Raw genomic sequence first — 13,245 nt, forward strand, 5'->3', positions numbered from 1 at the left:
TCAACATTAAGAACACAACAATATTCATGTCCTTAACATTTGACATAAAAACCCAGCATATTCACACTGCCAACTTCCAGTCTGATCACAGATAAAAAATGTTCTTGTAAGTAAAACCCAAGCAAGATGTAACATTGCTTGTATTTTATAAAAATTGTGTATTTTAATTACACAGACCCAAGGCCACAGGAGATCCCTGATAGCACACGAGGGCCCATAGCACCAGTTAAAACAGCTTTTGGTGGAACTTGAGGCAAACTAGTACAATGGCACCTTCATTCATCCCACTGGAACAGACCACAAAGGAGTTCTTTGGGATCAGCACCAAAGCAGAAAAGCAACTGTGTTTCACAGGCACTTGACACCAGTTGCCTATCACTGACTGTTCTCACTTATATAAGCCCCCAACACAAACCACAAATCCAGCTAAGGTGAAAAGACCCAGGTGCTCAAGTCACATAACACCAAGACATTTTGCAGCACTCCATTAGTATCCTGTTTTTAAAAGTGAGAAGAGTATAACAGCAGAACAGTTTGTTCTCTCAAGATATTTCAGATTTTTCTTCAAAATCTTCTTTTAATGTCTGATTATTAAATAAAATAACCCAGGATACAATGCATTTTACTTAACAGAAGCAGTAAGGGATGAAGCATCTTCTCACTTCCTTCTGCTGTACATCTTCATTTCCAAAATAAGAACTTCCTACTTCACCAAGACACTTATTTTAGAAAAACTAGAGTCTATAATGAGTCTTAGAGCAGAGAGGTGGCTTGATTTTTGGGGGGGTTTGTTATTTGTTTTGGGTTTTTTAGTTGCTAAAATGAAATTACAACTTTCAAGGGATAAGGCAGAAAAAACACCTTTACTAACAACTACTCTAAAAGATATACACAAACCAGCCCTTTACAATGAAGTCATCTGCAGGTATTACACCAGCTAGAATGTGACTTCTGACAAGTCCTCTTTTGTAGTGTTTCACGTTCAAACAAGCAGTCTAACTCTACAGACAAAATCCCACTCAAAAATGTAATCAGAAAATCACTCGGGTCAAATATTCATATCAAGACTGATTATTTTATTTTTCATCTGTGCAGTCAGTTAAAAGAACAGAAATGATGAAAACAGACAACCACAGAAGCTTTAGGTACAGTTTTGTAACACTGAAGAAGCAAATGACCACACTGAACACATTCTTTATGCTGGTCATTTCCAAATGAAACAGAAAGACATACACAGGTCTAGTTCAGTGTAAAACCTGATATTAAGCAGCAATGTGATCACAAATTGCAACACTGTCACATACAACACAGGAAATTACTGCTTATTCAAAGTTACAGAGCCCCTGCAACAAAGATGATATGACTGTATTTAAAATAAGAACCCAAAATACATTCAAGATAACGGCTGCAACAATAAGGCAATCGTTTTAAAAATAGATCCCACTAAACAAAAACAAGAACAACCTCTTTGTTGCCTTCATAAGGTTTCAGACTTGGATGGGTGAGTTCAAAGTTAAGTGCTTCCCCACCACTAACATTTCAGAAGGACATTGGTAAGAACACCTGAAGACATGAGTATATTGGACTGCCAGCAATCACAACCCAGGTCTTATCACAAGCACATGTCCCACACATGCAGCTTCGCTCTTACACGTTTGCATGAAGTGCCCTGTACAAAGATTTCACTACAGTTTCCTTCAAGAAAAATTAAGCATTGACAGAAGACATTAGCATTTCAAAATTCTTCCAAACCACTTTATATTATATACCTTTGGCCTGCTACTAGTAAGATCATTAAAGCTACACACTAGGGAGACAGCATTATTGGCAGCTAAGTCACAACAACATTTAAAAAATTGCATCAGTTGTTTAAGAAAAGAAAGAGACTGAAAATAACATGGGGAGTGAAATGTACACCTACAGACAGCATGGAAAGGAAAAGGAAATTGTTTGGCTAGAGCAGATGAGCTACCCAGAGGTTCCACATCCATCTTATTGCATATTTGATTGGTATCCTCATTCAAACCCACACGGATTTCTCCTTCATTATCTTGCTCAAGAGTCTTGATTGTTGCACTTTCAGAGCTACCCTGAACTAGCCATGTATATTGCCATAAATTCACATTTCTTCACAGAAGCAAAGTTCCTGTTTCTTAGTCAGGGACACTATAGGCATCAGCCTTTTGCTGTCTTCTGTACACTAAAGTCTAGATAAAGTGAAGTGCAGTGGAGTGTCAATATCCTATGTCAGTACAGAGCAAGTTTATTTGTAAGCCCCTATTAGCAAAGCTTAAGACAAAAATGCTGATTTCTTAAGAAAAATGTCCCAGTATTTGATTAGCACTGCTAGACTGGAAGTCTCACCACGTGACAAGACATAAGCACACAAGAAAATTGTGACATTAAGTTATGTGAGGAAAACTGAAAGCAGCAGGGAATAAAATCTGATTGCTTTTGCTCAGTTTGAATAAATGGGAAGTTCACTAATTAAAAGAAACTAAAAAGAAAAGAAAAAACAATCAACCATCATTAGACATTCCCTTGCCAGCACACAAGACAGAAGAGGAGACACTCAATATTTCAACATGTGTTTACAGGATATGTGTGTAGCACTGCCTAATCATGCTTCAAAACGTAATCTTATGCTTAATATATACATGCTAGCAAATGAAACAGTCTTTTGGACTCCAAAGGAAAGTCAGGGCTAATCTATCTTATGTATTTTAATACTGAAACATCTAAATGATTTTAAGACGTGAATGCCCCTCATTGGATTTTGATCACTATCCAGAACTGACGAATTAGAACATAAAGGCACTAACAGAGTGCTCTTTTCCCAGATGTAGGCCTACTTGATGAAAAACCTAAAGGCTGCTGCTTTCAGCCATATAACTGAACCAAACCACAATTTGGAAGCCACAGGCTTAAACTTCTTAACAGCTAAAAATATAAGACCGATTTAAAAGTCCTGATTAAGTTTTTATACACGGAACAATGATCCAAACACTACCACATATCCAAACTTTAAGAGAAAAATGAAGCTGTTCAAGATGAGACCTGTTGGTAGTTCTCTCTCATACACACAGAGGTGGTTACATGCATGCTCCTCATCTTTCCAAAATCTCATGCATCAATCTTCAGAGTTGCTAGATAAACAGAAGTGGAGCACTTCATTCTGAAGTGCAATGCCAAAATAGCTGTAGAACTCATCCTCAGAGAAAAAAAGGAACAACTGCTGATTACTGGTAAAAATCTCTAAGTACTCCAGCAAGCATGAGGTATCAAATTCCCTGCTGGAACACTGTCAAGAGTGTCACAAACTGCTAAGAAAGCCTTAAATGCCTCCAGGAAAAAAAGTTATGTTAGATACCAAATACCTGATGTAAAGGTGTACAAGGAGAGCTAAGAGAAGGACTCATTATCCAAATACCAAAGATGACACTTCAGAATACTAAACCGTGAGCAGTGCGTAATCCAGGCACCTTCCCATCTTCAGCACAGGCTGGACTTGGATTAAAAGGTTCAGGAAAAACATTCAGAAGCCTAGCAGGACTGTTTAAACTATAATCCTTCTTACATACCAAAACCAAGAAAACAAGTCTTGCTATCCAATTGCTTTCATTGCATCTCCTTCTTTTTTGAGAAAATAAAAACCTCCAAATCATGTGCACCTAATAGGATTTTTCATATTTCATTTATACTTTTTATATGTACAAGAACTTAACTAAAATCTCACTTTAGAATACGTTCTAAACCAGAATATTCTTTCAACTGATTTTTTAGTTCACGTGCTTTCTCAAGGTTGAAAAAATATATATATTCATATACAGCTAAGGAAATAAAACTCCATTTCGTTATATGTAGTTACAGTGCTGTAAAGAAAAAATAATTTATAAGCTATTTTAAGTCTGAAATATTTACTCTGTTCAGACTAATGCAAAGGCTAAGCCTGTGGTCCAGGACCTGTTCTTCATCTGTGTGCTGAGACCGGAGATACAGGAGCTCAGCATTTTTGTGATGGAGATTTCTCTCCCTTCTTCCAGTATTCCGTGACTTGCTGCTGAAGCCCTCCCTGAAGTTTTACCGCAGTAGCATCATCCATTGGTAGCTCAGAAGTAAAGGTCCACAGGGATCAATGGTACCTCTTAGGTCAGTTTCTCAGGACGGTCACACCACTGAAGGACACAGCGCAGAGGTGTTAACCATTCACAGTTTACTCAGAAGTTCAATGGAATACTTTAAGTCGTGTCCTCCGTAGGTGCCCTTCGCTGCCGAGCAGATTTCTGTCTCCCTCTCTGAGGCGAGGGCGGAGTTTCCTGTTCAGTTTCAGTTTCTGAAGGCTCGTTGTCTCCCTGCTGGGACCCCGTATCACCTATCAATTCTCTCAGGAATTTGAATTTAGACAGGAACAACTGCCAGACCACATACCATCCTGCAGGAGAAAGAAAAAAGATACTGCTTAATTACTTCATACAAATTGATAGTCAGCTCGCCGGCAAAGTATATCACAAAAGGGGAAAAAATTTTGATCAGCTCCCATCCTCTATTTGTCAACCCCAACAGCCCTCCACAGCACATCCACTCCTTTTTACAGTCCTGTAAGAACCAATTCAACTTCGTAAAGTTTGTCCTCATCCAGAAGCAACATTTAAGCTCCAGGAAAAGCCCAACACATTCCAAACTGAACTGCCACAGCAAGTAGGTGGGTGATCACCATCACACAGATAAAGGTCTTAATTGTCAGGAAAAAAGAACTCCTGTGTTATATCTCAAACGAGGACTCAGGATTCATTACACAGGCGCTGTGAAAGCACTACGATTTCTCCACTCACCCAGCAAACACTCCCTTCTGGAAATCATATTTTAAAAGTTGCATTACATAATCACTATTATGCAAACTTGCTCAGATCCTCAAATTAATATCATATTTTATAATAAATGGACAAGGTCTTCCTCATGTTCACTAAAAGACCACATCCCTCAAATTCAATGAGATCCCTCACCATGCCCAAATCCCACTAAAGTAAAATTAGCATTCTGTGGTAAATCTATGTACTGCTCCACTGCTAAAATACTCTAGGTCCCAAAATTATGCAAGTAAAGAGCTGAGATGGCCACACTTCTAGAATCTATCTTAAAAAATACTTAAGATCCACCTGCTCCTCCTCCTCTGTCTTGTCTGTTTCTGTAACAGGTAGCCAAAAAACCTTGAAAAAGCAGATGTAAATATATCTAAACCTAAGCCAGAATCTTCATTTTAAGAGAATCCACCGAATAGGAATAAAACTTCTCTGTGAAATACAGTTAAGTGGAGCAAAATTTAAACAGCTCATTGAAAATAAACGCTATACAAATGTTGGGTTTGCAACACCAACATCCATCTGGGTGCACAGAGCTATATATTTAATAGTCACATTCTCTGTTCAGAAGGTCTTGCCAGCTATTTAAGCCTATACTGCTGACCTATTCAGATATTAAGAGTCCTATTTTACAGAGCTAGGGAAAACTGTCCTCCCAATTACACAGCTTCCAGCAGAAGCAGACTTCTGGGAATGGATAACAGGACATAACAGACAGGGGGGAGAAAGACTAACAACTAACTAATAAATAAATAAATAAATAACACTTATATAATGACAGCACCTCTGTATTTCTTCCTCTTCTGTAATCAGAGTCAATATAGGCAATCCATTCCTTATGACAAAAACAAGATCCCACCCTTCTCCTCCTTCCTGGAATACTTTTCACATCCTGCAGTTTTTAATTTCAGTAACTTCTCTGCTCCTGATGAAATTGAAGAAAAGCTTCTATATGACAACCTTTTATGATCTAAATTAATTCCTAGAGCCTACACAATATTTCCTTTCCCATGAATACCTAACCCCTTAAATGACTTGTGATTAAATTGAATCTGCTGTCCCACAAATGCATTACATTCCCTTGCACCTAGAAAAAAAAAACTGATGGTAGATGGCTGGGTTTGGCTTCTCTTTTCTTTCAGAACTAGAAGTAAAAATTGAGGTAGCAGCTCTTTGAAGGTTGCTTCCATTGAATGGGAAGAGGGAGGAGGATGTTGCAAAAATATTCAGGGCATTCCCAGAAGGGTTTTAGGGCACTTTACAGAAGCATGACTTGAGTATTTTTGGTGTAAATAGATATTCAATTAAAGGAGGCATTTTAACTTAAGCTAAATAAAGTGAACTACATGCTTCCTCTATCACTGCAAACAGGCTACTTAACACCCAGAATTACTACAGGGTGTGTGTTGAGGAAACACTAAAGAACTTATGAAGTTCAATTTGCGAAAACAGCACTCATTTCTTTTCAGTGTTTGGTCTGAGTTAGAGAGCAGAGCAGAATGGTCTAAGTATCCAAAACCCCAAGCACCATAAACAGATTCTGGAGCTCTCTAGCTTCAGACTACAAAGAAGGCAGTGTAAATAACCAGCCAAGGGGACTGGTTCTAGCAGCCAAACAAACAGATCAGGGGTAACAGGCAGGTGAAACAAACCACAATACAGCGGGTTGAAAAGAAAATTACAACAGGCTAAGCCAAAGGCATTAGTGGGAGGGCAACCAGGCTTGAAAACCAGAATTAAAAACCTCACAAGGTCTCCTAGCCTGTACCAGAAAACTTTAGGTATAAAGTAGAAAGATTTCTTTCACTTGCTCTAGTTCCCGTGCCAGCTTGGATGGAAAGGTAAAAAAATAATTCCCCAAAACAAACACACTTGTCCAAATCAAGTTTGGACTTCCCTCTTCAGCTGAGCATCCCTGTCATTAAATAAATAAGAATTTCCTTGGAAATAACTAGACTACTAAGAACAAGTTATTCTGGGTAAGAAAAAAATCTCTCCATCAACAGTATCAGCTAAATACATCATTAAAAAAAACACACACACAGACACAAAGCCTGGAGGCAGATTCACATTGTCTCTGAATCAGAAGACAATGCATCTTCTATTAATTTCTCATTCTCTTAAGAAATTGCAAGATGATAACACCCATCACTGTCCATACTGAAGAACTGCAAATTACATAACTGTGTTTAAAAAAAGAAAATAATTGTAAAGTAATTTAAAATACACACACAAGAAAAGGAAAATGGGCATCTCAAGGCATTCTTTTCTGTATGTGGCTCAGTTTAGCTTTGTGGGTTTTTTGCTGTAGAGCTCTTCCTGGACATGTAAGTGACACCATTGGTTTGCATCTCTAACACTTCCCCTCTGTTCAGGTAAGCTGCTCTCAAAGATGTCCTACTGGTTTAGCTTCACCACACACAAAACATGTGATTAGAATCAGTCTTTCAGTGCTTGCTTTATTTTCTTTAGCTATTTGATTTACCTTTTAAAGTCATCGTTAGCTTGACTGAGCCTGTGGAAGCAAAACAGCACACCCGCAACACGCCTTCAGCAAACAAGCAGTGATGACATGCAGACTATAATACATAATATTTCTACACTAACTGGTGAAAGAAGTTGCCTCTCAAAGCAGTAAGCCAGATCAAACATACATCAGCACAGTGCAAAGCAGGGGATCCAGCTCTTGATGTAGCACATACCTGAATCCAGTGTTACAAAATCTAAGCTACCAGCATTTTGGAGCTAGGCAAAACAGCAGCACGCAGCCTTGCAGAGTTTAGTACTCATTAAAAGCTGGGTGCCACCATCTCACTTAAAAATGCCACAGCCAGATGCCATGTGAAGACACATCTGGTACCATGCCATCAGTATGTCAACGCCCCTCTAATAAATCACGATGCAATGTGTTTGTGAAGATGGGGCTGTGAGTCAAAGCCTTTGACTAACTCATAGAGGATGTATGTAACATCCATGCAATTCAGATGTTAAACAGATTTTATGGTTTGACTAGACTTCATGAAAATTACTTTTTCTGTTACTTCCCACATCAGCTCCTGGTTCTTTGTAAAGGAGAAAGAAACGGTGATCCAACTACAAAGTTACTCCCACTCCAAAAGTGAGGGATAACAAGTCTCAGGCCCATCTACTTCATTCACCTTTCATTGGCTTTTATGCAACAGCTGTTTTCTTTATTGGAGCACATTTTCCTCTTCCATTTGAATCAGGAAAACCAAACAAAAGAAAAACCCCAGGGTTAATATGGAATTCTGGTTAAACCAACTTGATCTTTCTTATGTGAAATACAAATGAAACCAAGAAAGGCAGGATGATGATGATGTAACTGCAATAACAACACAGAGAAGACTGAGCTTCCAGTTCTGACCCTGCTGTGGAATTCCTGTGTAGTCTTGCAATATCACTTTACTTCTTTGTCACTACTGATTTGAAAATAGGATCCTAACATGCCAGAACATGGGTACTAATTTAAAACTGGGGTATCACCATGGTGAATGTTACCTATATTCAAATGCTGAAGTGTCCATCGCAGAAAATCCTAAAAAGCTACAGCTGCAAAAAGAGCATGGAGATTGAGATGCTAACCTGAGATTTGGGAGAACAGGGCTCTTCTCTGAGCTCTGTTAGATAACTCCTGCAACTATGCACAGGTGTTTCATCCACATCTCTGAAACAGCGCAGCACTAGTACACTGCCCTAGGGGATAGCTTTGCTATGGAGAGGATCAGCCTGAAGGAAGCACTACTCTGACACTGGGATAACAGAGGACATCAGGTGACATTGTGCTTGGCTCTGCACAGCTCCATAAACCTGCTCCCCCATTTAATGCAACACTACCACTTGCTGCTTGCTGACTGAGCAAAACGAAACTTCCTATCTTCTCATCTCCATTCACAACTGCTTCCTCATCTGTTAAGGTATTTCCCAAGAATCACTCATTGAAGATTGTTACAAAACTGTTTAAGCAAAGCATTAAAGAAAACTTATTCAGGCAGAATTTAGGGCTGAAATATTTTCCCATCTGCAACTAAATTCATACTTCTAAAGTGAACCACACATTCATTTCAGCACTTAGAGTTGCATGATTTTTATTTTAAGGTTGTATGTCTCAACCCGCATCTCATTAGCCTCTTTTGACAAATGAGATGAATGCTTCCATCTGTTCCAGTGAAGGCACTTTGGCAATTTCACTTAGCTTCATGCATTGCTACACTGGGGAAACAGAACAAATACACAGAGGTAAGCAGTACTAGAGTTCACCTTGGCTGGTATTTTATTTTATCCCAAATCCTTGACTTCTGACAAGTTCCTTCCATCTCAGAGGTACATGGAATACACAAAAGCAGAAATAAGACCACCAGAAAAAGAAAATCAGAAAAGGTGGATATGAAAAAAAGTGGGAGCAACTTGTCTTAGTCCCACTTTTAAAAGAGCAACTGAACATTTGCTGTGTTCACAGTACCTCAGTGGTTTCTGTGTCAGATGTGATCAGTTTACAAATGCTAGCTGCAAGCCTCCCATGCTTCTCAACTAATTCAGATTAACACTGAAAGTAGCAGTTGCCAGCATTCAGACATGTTTTAAAGAAAAGGAATTCAGGCCATTTATTCAAAGTACATTTATAGACAAAAATGCCTAATTCACATTGCTGAAGAACCAGTTGGAGTAACTTCTGATAATTTGGGCTCTGAATTTTGTCTTTTCATGTGGAAAAAAAAATTGGTAAAGTGAATGTTTTACTCATTGTTTAAGTTTTGATAGCCCTTATCACATTGTATGTGGACAGGCAGCAGAAATCCATGTGATCCTGGATATTTCAGTTTATTACTCTCTACAGGCAATCACACCATGAGTCCTTCTATGAGCACTCAAAACCCAAGTCCCAGCTCTTTACGCACTTGACCCTTCCTCTCGCGGCTGTTTCAACACCTCTTGTCAGATGGCTGGAAAATATTCTCATCATCAGATCAGGCTAACTCCAGCCCTTCCTATGTCAGACTTGTCCATTAATTTGTATGTCTCACTGGGTGGTTTTTGCTCACATCCTGTCACACACAGGCAGTTTCCTCACCACCTTCTCACCTGGAGGTTGCTACTTTTCCCAGCCTCCACAGGGAAGCTGCCTGCCTGTCACTAGCACAGACAAACAATTAAGCTCAAAAGTACTCTTTTTCTTTTTTTTTTCCCCCCAGTAGTGGTCTTGACACTGTTTTCCTTGACTATCTTTCATAGCAAGAGAAGTATAAGTGGTATAACCAATATTTATCAATTAATTAATAAATGCTGAGTGATGAAAAAATAATTACAAATACTATAAATCACTATCAAATCCCACTGAATCACTTCTAGCATGGTAACAGTTCAAAATCCCTCCCCAAAAAACCCAATTAATGTGTCAGCTTCCTGTGTTCAGTACATCTGTAATCTAGGTGACTTTTAGCAATCATTTTACAAAGTCTTACACTGATTAAAGTAAAATACAATAAAGGATTCAAAGGAACATATTCATGGAATTTAAGATGAATGTCCAATATGTAACTCCAAACAAGCTAAGTATTTACAACACACTTAAAAACAAAGTTATTCATTACTTCTGCTTTCTTTAACCAAGAAAGCACTAGGCAAATGATTATGTTATCAGCCAAAGTTAATGCTTAGCATTCCAATTCCATTTGTCCTATACAGAAAAAGGCAGAAGGACCTGAGGAAAATGACGCTTGTTTCTGAGTTTGAAAAGCAGGTTGCAAAATTGTAGTACACTTTCAGCAAGATAGTAAACAAAGATCTTGTATCCATACTTAGAAATAAAAGCCCTAGCAATTACCATGCTGCATGTTCTAAAAGTTGCAAAGTGGCCAGTCAACACCTAATGACGGTAGAGAAACTTGAATAAATATCTCCTCAGGTCACTGTTTAGTCTGTAACAACCACAGACAGTACAGGACATGCAGGAAAAGAGCACGAGACCAAGTGAAGTACAGTCTTGCAGTTCCAGTTATCAGCATTTCACAGATTTCCTCACTCAAGATCATGACCATGACCAAGACATTGACCTTTCTTCCAGGAATTTAAATCACAGAAGTTTCAGCATCCAAAATATTCCTTATTAATGAGCTTGCAAATTATTTCCCTATTGTGTAAAAGACATTTTTTTTCTTTTCAGCCTGTTGCTTGACCTTTTAACTTCATGTACTCCAACTCCTCTGCAATGATGACATTTCACAATGCTTCTCACTTCACTTTTGACTTGCTAGTCAGTCACATACACATCACCCCTTCTCCAGTCACCTATTTTCAGGCTTGACAGATCTAACCTGTTTAGAGTTTCTTCATGCAGAAATAACTTCACAGCTCTCAACAAAGAATTGCTATGGAAACCCTATCTTTTAAAAAAGAAACTAGGATTTCATTTTTTTAATGAGGTAATAGACTTTACCAAGAAAATACACTGTGTGAGACACATGCACATGGATGATTCCTATAGCAGCATAATGACATTTTCTCTTCTATTTCAGGCTTCTAAAGTTTGATTGCCTGTTAGCTAGCTACAAAGCATTACAGAAATATTTTGGAGAAATGCTTGCAATTACTTCAGTTAATCCTTTCCTTGGGATAATAGCAGCTCAGTTTGATTCCATATTTCTCCATACAAATTACATGCATATACATTTCACACTTCATACCTGTTAATACTGGACTTCACTTCCCATATCACTATCCAGTCCCTTGATAATGCAAAATCTTTCCACAATGCTTTGTCATTTTGACAACAATTAATAGTTTTTAAACTATTAAACATCAGTCATCACTTTGCTCCCTCAGTTTTTCAGAAACCACGTGTAAACACACCTGTCACAAAGGTGCCAGGTAGGTTTATAACCTCACAAACCTCTCATCACACATTATGGCATAGCTTGAATTTCCTGGTGGGGTTTTCATTTGTTTGTTTTGAGAGCCGCAAGTTCTGCATATTGGTCACAACATTCACACACTGCACTGCTGATTCCTTCCAGGAACTCCCAAAAGACCTGGAAGTCATCCCTTCCATTGAAATAACCCTTCTCTCTGTGTAGTAAAATAAACATTAAAAAAATAAAATTTTAAAATAGCCTTGGATGAATCATCGAGGTTGGAAGAATCCTTTAAGGTCATCCAGTCCAACCATTCACCCAGCATTGCCACTGTAACCCTTAAATCACTAAACCATTTCCCAGCACCAAATCCAGACATCTCTTGAACAGCTCCGGCATGGTGACTCCAGCAACTCCCTGGGCAACCTGTTCCAATCCCCGACCACCCTAAGAGTGAAAAAAATATTTTCTAATATCTAATCTGAATCTCCCCTGTCTCAGTTTAAGGCCATTTCCCCTGGGCCTCTCACTGCACGCACAGCAGATGGACCACACTACAGCCTCATGTCAGGTGGTTGTAGAGGGCGAGGAGGTTCCTCCTGAGCCTCCTCCTCTCGATCCATGTAAGAAAAAACCTCCTAAGAGCTGTCTTCAGTCAATTCTAGCAAACAGATGTCAGAAGCCGAGGGATGCCAGTGCCAAGTTTACTTCCTGCACTCACTGGCATTTCAGACTCATGCATGTAAAAGCCGCACAGGGTGACTGCTTTTTTTTAGTCCCATCTCTAAAAAAGCCCTCATTTCCAGAGGAAACAGCGAATTAAACACCGAAGTAAGGCTCTGGGAGCATATCAAGGCTGGAAACGACTCGGGAACAAAGAGAAGAGGGCGCTGCACAGCACACACGCTCCCCCACAGGCCGGGGCACGGTGCCCTCTTCCTTCTCCCCAGTCAATCCGAGCCAAGAGGAACCACCACAGATTGCGAGCCCGGCGCGGCGCTGCGAGGGTGGGCGGGGGGCACCAGCACCGCCCGCCGCAGCCGGGCCAGCAGCCGCCCCCCCGCGCCCCGGCACTCACCGCACAGCATGAAGAGCAGCACGCAGGCCAGCGTGGCCACGATCACCAGCAGGGTCAGCCCGACGCTCTGCCACATGGCGCGGCCGGAGGGAGCCGGCAGGACCCGGGCCGGGCCGGCGGCCGCGGCGGCCCCGCTGCTGCTCCTCCTCCCGCCGCCGAGGAGCCGGCGGCCAGGCGGGGCGGGGCTCGCGGAGCATCGCGCTGGCGCGGGGCGGTGCGCTGGATGTGCTGGGAGTTGTAGTTCATCTTCCTCCATAGCGGCCGGAGCGGAAGGGCAATCTCCGCCAGCGAGGACTACAAATCCCGTTGTGCCCTGCGGCGCCGTGGTGATGGCGGGGGGCGGTGAGGGCTGTGTGAGGGCGGGGGGAGCGGCTGGTGGGGTGAAGCCCAGGGGCGGTGGCTGGAGCCCTGAGAGGGGCAGGGGCTCTGAGGAATCACG

General features: G+C 40.6%; 1 protein-coding gene across 1 annotated transcript; it reads right to left on the reverse strand.

The window, feature by feature from the left end:
• Positions 1–1,055: 1,055 nt before the first annotated feature.
• Positions 1,056–12,965, reverse strand: SMIM13 (small integral membrane protein 13). Its single transcript, XM_009088581.4, has 2 exons — positions 12,807–12,965; positions 1,056–4,432 (listed from the first exon to the last, which is right to left on the reverse strand). The coding sequence occupies exons 1-2, from the start codon at positions 12,880–12,882 to the stop codon at positions 4,239–4,241; spliced, it is 270 nt and encodes an 89-aa protein (XP_009086829.1). The 5' UTR covers positions 12,883–12,965; the 3' UTR covers positions 1,056–4,238.
• Positions 12,966–13,245: the final 280 nt, after the last annotated feature.

Source organism: Serinus canaria, chromosome 2 (genome assembly GCF_022539315.1).
Source record: "Serinus canaria isolate serCan28SL12 chromosome 2, serCan2020, whole genome shotgun sequence".
NCBI classification, from domain to species: domain Eukaryota; kingdom Metazoa; phylum Chordata; class Aves; order Passeriformes; family Fringillidae; genus Serinus; species Serinus canaria.

Coding starts and splice junctions, on each gene's coding strand:
- SMIM13 (XM_009088581.4), bottom strand. CDS start 12,882: ATGTGGCAGAGCGTCGGGCTGACCCTGCTGGTGATCGTGGCCACGCTG. Junction 4,433..12,806: donor GCTGCTCTTCATGCTGTGCG/GTGAGTGCCGGG, acceptor TTTCTCCTGCAG/GATGGTATGTGGTCTGGCAG.